Genomic DNA, 8,056 nt, shown 5'->3' on the forward strand with positions numbered 1-8,056 from the left:
TATTTAAAAAACACTTTATATATTCTATTAATAAAAACAACAATGGGATATGTTGAGATTCAACAATGGGTTTTCGCGTTGGAAAGAGGGGGATGTGTAGTGTTCTTATGCGCCTTATTATTAGGAACTTTCTTCAACAATTGTCAAGAATTTGTGCAGATCTTGCTAGCTGTGGTTGCCTTGACTTTCTTGACTACTAATCTCATCTTCTTTCTCCCTGGTTTTGACGATGTTCCGGTAAGTACTCGATCTATCACGTTCGTTTTGGGGTTAATTTGCTACTTTCGCTTATTATTATTATTATTATTTCGTTAATTTAACTCTTATTGTACTTTATTTGGAGTATGGTTAACTTTTTTTAATTAGGACGGTTAAAATGGGTTATCGGTTGGTTAAGGTCGGAACGGGTGACATGAGTATAATCGCATTATTATTTTGTGTGGGGTCTATCTTGCGGATTGAATGTATGTTTTTTTTTTCCCCTTTCCGGATCACTTATGTGTTTGTCGGATGTCGGTCTGTGTTTTATAGCCCTTCATACGGAAGCAATATGAAGAAAGATATTGGTATACAAATTGTGGGATAGAGGGTTTTAACCTCGGGTGGATGCTACAATAACTTATTACTCCGAGTAGGGTTAACAATTTTGTTTCCTTTATAATTTTTATTAATATGTACTAATAATCAAATTAATTCATTGATAAAAAGACACATGATATCTACATATAAATTTCTTTCACCATAGATATATATTTTAACAAGGATGATTTATAAATTTGTTGTAGCCGTGATGAATATATATGAAAATATGTATTGATTAGAGGTGTTCAAAATTCGGGCCGGGTTGTGCTTTAACACACAAAAAAATAATGCCCAAACCCATAAATTTGGTGCGGGTTTTGCGGGCCAAATGGTCTTTTCCGGGTCGGACTCTAGTTTTGCTATAAAAATGCATATTTTAAGCTACCCCTGCTTTATCGGGTCAGTACGGGCCATCGAATCGGACTATAGTTGATTCTAGTATTAATATTGTCATTAATTTTTTTACAGGGAATTAAATATTCGGAAAAACCAAAAGAAGAGCAACTATTAGAGAAACAGAAACTCGTTGAACAACTTGAGGAATGTGAGGAGGAGAAACAGAAACTCGTTGAACAACTTGAAGAATACACAAGTGAGATCAAATACCATAGGAAGTTGTCCAAGCTCGAAGAAAGGTTTGACAAGTTAGAGCAACAGCAGCAGAAACATGTAGTGAAGGAGGAAGAAGAAGATGTTGATAAACTGAAAGAGAAGTGTAAGAAGTTGGAGGAAGAGAAAGAGGAGCTTTTAATTGTGGTTGAAGAGTTCAAGAATTACCAACAATTATGGGAACAAGAAAGAAGTAATAACACAATGTTTATAATTGATAACCAAATTAATATTACTCAAGATTATAAGGAGCTGCTAAACAAACAAAATGATATGATGTTGAAGGTTATTAGCATGCAATCATTGAGTTAGAGAAATTAAGTTAGGGATCGATGTTGATTATTAGGATATGGTTACATGTTTTTTTTGTTTAATTAGACAATATTTAAGTTTAGTGAAAGTTAGGGATGTTGATTATTAGGGTTTGGTTACATGTTTTTGTTTAATTAGATATTAATTAATCAAGCTAAGGTGTTTAAATAGGGAGTACATTTTAACTTTGTGGTGATTTTGTTAGCCTTGATCTGATTTTTCATTCAAGTTTTTCATTATCAGTTTTTGGTTTTTGGTTTTATGAATTAGAAAGTCATGTAATGTAAATAGATCTATGAACTCAAGATTAGTCATATACATATCCATAATAATCATTTTGATTTTGAAAACTGACACTATATATTGAAAACATTTTATGTTTTTCACATTCCTCTTTCTAATTTTTATATATAAAGACGGAATATAAAAAAGGAAACCAAATATGATAATGAACCGGGCCTTAACTTATTTTGATGGGTAGCGATGGAAGAATTTCCCTAATTAAAAACGACTTTAATATAGAGTTACACAATCCTAGCTAATCCCATATAAACAGATACAGTGCTAAAATATAATAGAATTGTATATATAATACTGTACAATGTAATTCGTAATACTTTCCTCTCAAGCCTTAACTAATGAATATAGTTTTGGGTGCGTGGATGGGGACAATAAATCGATGGCTGCTCCAACTTCGAATAATTATAGCTTTCATCTTGTATTTAAGCTTCTTACAAAGTTAACTATGTGACAGTAGCGAATCCAGAAATTTGAGATAGTGGGGTCACTATTTAAAAATTGTAAACTTTCACTAAAATTATTTATTTTTTTAAAAAAAATTGAAATTTTAACTATAAAAAAAAAAAAAAAAATTCAAGTGGGGTCCTTGCACCGTGGCTCCGCCACTGCTATGTGAATACACAGTATATATGTGACATTGGTGTCCGATTACTTTTGTACAATTAGAGATGGTTGTATTGGCCCATCTGCCAAGCTCGCGTTTTTCGTATCTTGACTTGCCGTATTTGTAAAGATGGTTGTGCGCCGGACCGATCCGATGCCTGACCCGACCATGCACAAAAAAAGTTCGAATTTCCAAATTGAATTAAACACATGGTACTAAGAATTAAGCTCCAAACCCATACCACTCTCATATCATTCCTGTTTCCAACAGCATTAGTAATAAAAAGTTTTAAAAATCAAGAGGTCAGAGTAAGAACCAACGAGACGTAAATCGTGTTCACGAATATAAGAAGGGATAAAATCGAATCTGAGAGGGAGATTTTGAGATTGGAAAAAAGGGTGCTCGGAAATTATGGAGATTTTCTTCGAACAGCTTTCAAGGTAAAGGGTGAATGGGAACAACTTTGAGGGGAGACAACGAAGGAAGTATGTCAAATGACCAACTCAACCAAAAGCTTAAGCTGATGGTTGAAGCCCCAAGATTAGTTTTATACTTTATCACGCCCCCTCACATGAAAGCCCTTTGGGCTTGAAGTGTGGATGCAACATAGGCCTCCTCATACCCAACGCGAAATATTCCACTTTGAAATGAGGGATGGATGAGATTCGAACCCGTTGACCTCTGCATCACGTTGGCTCTGATACCATGTCAAATGACCAACTCAACCAAAAGCTTAAGCTGATGGTTGAAGCCCCAAGATTAGTTTTATACTATATCAAAGTCTGGTTGAGAGATGATGATATTCCCAGCGCTTTGAAATGGATCGGCATTGAACTAAATTAATCCATGAGGTTATCTTTGATAAGATTAAGGATAGTATGTCATCATCTAGCTCGTTGATCCAACAAATAACGTTGTTTTCGTTGCAAAGGTTGTTGTTTTGAGAAGGTTGCGTGATCGACATTGACATTGATATGGTAGTAACTAGTAAGTACATGAGAATAAATCTATACTAAAGTTAATTATTCTGATTGATAGAAATCAATCAATTAATATATTCTAAGTCTATAATTAAGGACTTGATATATTATCCTTAATAGAAGGCTCTTAGTGATGGTTGATATGCTCTTAATGAAAATGGAGCAGCTAAGGGAAGTCTAGGACCTAAGCAAGTAAGCAAAGGGGACTTAAAACCATTGAACCAAGGTCGAAAAACAGAGGATATTAATCAAGTTACAAGTTTAAGCATATGCACTTGTATTAGAAGGAGGTTACTATTACTAACTATTGTTTTAACATTGTAATTAGTGATATTTAGTTCATTATGTTACTAGTTAGTATTATAGCCATTTAGTTTTATGTTACTAGTATTATTGCCATTAGTTTCCATAGGTTACTAGTCACCTAATAACTTGTACGGAGTAATAACTTGTATAAATATCCGATTGTGATTGAGCCACCGAGAAACCAAGGAAATACAAAAAGACTACAACTTCTCAAATAAATAAAAACTAACAGAGGTTGATAATTTAGTAGCAAAAACATTCTTAGGTTGATAACATGAATCTTTGAGTATACATTCATTCATAGGATAAATTTACTGGCAAAATTCCATAAGCAAAAACCGAAGATCGATTAGTATGAATCTTTGATTCCCATCACAGTGCTTGAGCTTCATTGACATGCCCCCATCGCTTAATTAGCTAGAAATTCAACTGGAGGAAACCTACACCAACACAGTTTAACATGATAATTATGATGATGGAAAACCAACAATTATATTTTACTCCCTCCGTCTCGGAATACTTGACCTGTTTTTCTTATCGAGCCGTCCCTTAATACTTGACCTGTTTATAAAAATGGAAATATTCTAACAATATTATATTATTTCTCACTTCACCCCATTAACCCACCTACCCCCTACTCCATACAAAAAATAATTAAAAATTCAACCCCTTCTCTCCTCCAACCCCACTCCTTTACACATTTCCCACTAACTACATTAAAATAATACCCAATATCAACTACTACCTATTAAATTAAATAAGTCAATTCAAGTCCCTTAAACTTTGTGCCGGTCAAACCGGGTCGAGTATTCCGGGACGGAGGGAGTAAATGTTAAAAACACTTGAAAAAGATGTAAATAAAACTCAAACAGATCATAAAAGAAACAATACCTTTTAATTTGCGGGTGCATTGAGCAACTCAGCTGAAGGAAAGGGTGAAATCTGACTCGAAACATACGTCACAATATGAGTTCTCATCTGAGAACCAAACTTTACAAGTGTTTGCTTTGACCCTCGATCGAGCAACTCTATCATTCCAATTCCTTTTTGAACATGAGCTAAGAAAACTTTACCCGTCTTACTGAACCCAAACAAACGATGCTCATATTCATTGATCTTCAAATCACATTCGAAACAAGCAGAAATCACTTCTTCTCCAGGATGCTTCCTAATTTCATAAAACAACCCATTTCGAGCATTGGAAGTACATTTTGCTAAACATCCTCCCATCACACACAAAACTTCATTAAAATCAAAAGTCCCCAAATGATGGCACAACTCAAACGTCTCTTGTGCCAAATCAAATGAAACAACCTTAACTTTTTCACAAAGTTCACTCCACATTTTCCAATACAATTTATTATTAAATACCAATGCTTGGTTAATTATTTCGACAACTTCCTCAACCCCGAATTCGATCTTTCTCCACACGTTATTCCGAAGAGAATAAACATAAACAATATTGATTTCTCCCTTACAATACGGAGATATTCTAACAACTTTAAAGTCATTATTAGCAGAATCATACCCAAAACCCCAAGTACAAAAGTACGGAGTTGTTTTAGGGAAACCTTCGAAGTAAACCTTATTGATTTGATTAGTAGCAGGATTATATAGATAAAAAAATTTATCATAAATGTCGGCTAAACAAACTAACCCTTTAGCACAACCCACCAGTACAATATCCTTAGACAGATCTATGTCAACATTTAACTTAACCCGATTATCAGTGTTTTCAAAATCAGCATTGTAGGAGTAAAGGTAAAAAGAATTACTAGCCCTAAGGGTGAACCGGATGGTACACCAAAAAAAAAAAAAAAGGTAAAAAGAATTACCACCATATTGGATAAAAAAAGATTCAACAGGAAGAGAGGGGTGATAAATAAGAGGTTTGTTTGGTGTATTTAAGAGTAAAATCAGGAGAAGATATTATATCATACCAGTCTTTTGAAACGAGCTTGTATTGAATTAAGGATTTGATGGGCAACCATGGAAGAATTTCCCTAATTATCAGATCTTCAGGTAGAAGAATTTCCCTAATTATCAGATCTTCAGGTAGATGTCTCTCGTTTTCATTGTTTTCCATGTTTGTTCCTCTGTGGTCGTCAAGCTTTTTGGGCAAACTGAGAGAAGATTATGAGTGAAAGACTTAGTATTTCGTATATTATTATTGACCTATATATAATATAAGGTTACACAATCCTAATATCATATAAACTCCTAAAATATAAATTATTAATTAGAAAACTTAAAACTTTCCTCTCAAGTACTCTCTCCGTTCCTAAATAAGTGTCACATTTGGGCTTCGGCGCGGTAATTAATAAAATTGTAAAGTGTGTAAGAGTTAATGATTGAGAATGTTTTTTTTGGGAATGGATAAGGTAGATAATTGTTTAATTGAATAAAGTACAAATAAAAGTGGATGTGGGAATTGAAAAGTGGAAAAGTGTAGAATGTGTAAGTAAAAGTAATCATGATTTATAGAAAAGTGGGAAAAGTGTATGAAAAAGTGTGAAAATTGTATGGAAAAGTGGGAAAAGTATATGTTCAAAAATAGAAATGTGACACTTATAAGGGAACGCCAAAAAAAGAAATGTGACACTTATTTAGGAACGGAGAGAGTATAATTTTGGGTAAATGGATGGGCATAATAAATTGATGTTTGCCCCAACGTTGAATAATTATAGCTTTATCTTGTATTTAAGCTTCTTACACAAGTTAACTTTGGATATTGGGGTCCGATTACTTTTGTACTATTAGAGTTGTAATAGGAGAGGGAATGATAGCTAGAGTTTTCATCTCGATTCTAAGTGATCTTAGGATCGATTTTCATCTCTGCCCTTGTGTCTCATCCGCACCAAACAATTAGATTTCTTAAGTCGTATAGACTTCTATTTTATATCATATAGCTAAGATATGATACAACTCTACCACATATGATATTCTATCATCCAAGATAATTAATTAAGTTAACCTTAATAATGTCCATGAACGACATGTTGTGTCGAGTCTACACGGGCTCGTGCCGAGTTCGGATGACCTTTTGTGTCAGGCGGGCCATGCCCTAACTGTAAGTGCAATATACTTCGTAGTATACAATAGTGCATATGTTTGTGAAGTGGCGGACCTTGAACGGTTTTACGGGGGGGGGGGGGGCGGTAGAAAAAAATTAAGCAATATACTATGTAATTATATAATTATACACAAATTTTAGGGGGGCCGTAATTAAAAATACACTACAAAACTATCCGGCCGGGGGGGCCAGGCCCACCCCAGCCACAACAAAGATCCGCCTCTACAGTACTTTGTCAGTTTGTGCACTGTGTAACGTATGAAAATTACTCTGTGAAGGGAATTATTATTTTCTTTAATGTTGGTTATTAGCCCTATTCAGTCCAACTTTGTTTAACCTATGGAAATTTTGTGAACCATTATCCTTTTGTGAATTGTTACATTTTTAGAATATTTTTTAAAAAACTATATATAGGCCTTGTTTTTATGGCTTTATTTGTTTGAATTGGAATGAATAAATAATTACGGAGTAATAATATATGAATAATAATAATAATAATAACAATAATAATAATATCTCGGTTTCTCACTAACTTCTTGTTATGTTTCGAGTTGGTTCAATAATAATAATATTATAATAATAATAATAATAATAATAATAATAATAATAAAAATGAGCACAACGCCGTACTTTAGAACTGAACTCAACACAACTCAATGGAGTTGAAATGAACTCCAAAAGAACATAGTATTTTCTTTTTTATAAATGTTTAAGTACCATTACATTTTAACGGAAAAATCATTACTTTCTTCTGTTTGTTATTTCCACTTTATCCGCTTCTTTAAATTATTAGCTCCTTGATAAAGTAATAAGCCTTTCGAGATAAATTTTTAAAGGGTTATATGGTTGACCAGACAACATTTTTATTAAAGATAAAAATTTATCATTAGAAATATAAATGACCTTCACATTATACCGAGTAATGTTTAAACATTTTAAGTAACTTTACCGATTTACCGTAGCCTACCATATACTTCCTCCATCTTTTAATACTCGCAACGTTTGGACTTTTGCCACTATTCATATAATCTACTTTGACTATTTTTAGTGCTTTTCATATAAGATAAAACATAGTCATGTGGGATCTTGTTAGATTCGTCTCAATGTGTATTTTCAAAATGTCAACTTTTTATAATTTTTGCATAAAGAGAATTTAAGATATAAATGATCAAAGTTATGCATTGACATGCGTGAAACTAACAAACATTGCGAGTATTAAAAGACGGATGAATTATATTGTACACAGTTACACACGGTAATCAAAAGTTTGTGTTCCTCATAAAAGTAAAT

General features: G+C 33.3%; 1 protein-coding gene across 1 annotated transcript; it reads left to right on the forward strand.

Annotated features, from left to right (window-relative positions):
• LOC130470633 (uncharacterized) lies at positions 1–1,739 on the forward strand. The gene is made up of 2 exons (XM_056841138.1): positions 1–237; positions 1,051–1,739. Exons 1-2 carry the CDS (start codon positions 43–45, stop codon positions 1,501–1,503), a joined length of 648 nt encoding a protein of 215 aa, XP_056697116.1. The 5' UTR covers positions 1–42; the 3' UTR covers positions 1,504–1,739.
• The last annotated feature ends 6,317 nt before the right edge of the window (positions 1,740–8,056 follow it).

The sequence above is a fragment of the Spinacia oleracea genome, chromosome 3 (genome assembly GCF_020520425.1).
Source record: "Spinacia oleracea cultivar Varoflay chromosome 3, BTI_SOV_V1, whole genome shotgun sequence".
In the NCBI taxonomy this organism is placed as follows: domain Eukaryota; kingdom Viridiplantae; phylum Streptophyta; class Magnoliopsida; order Caryophyllales; family Amaranthaceae; genus Spinacia; species Spinacia oleracea.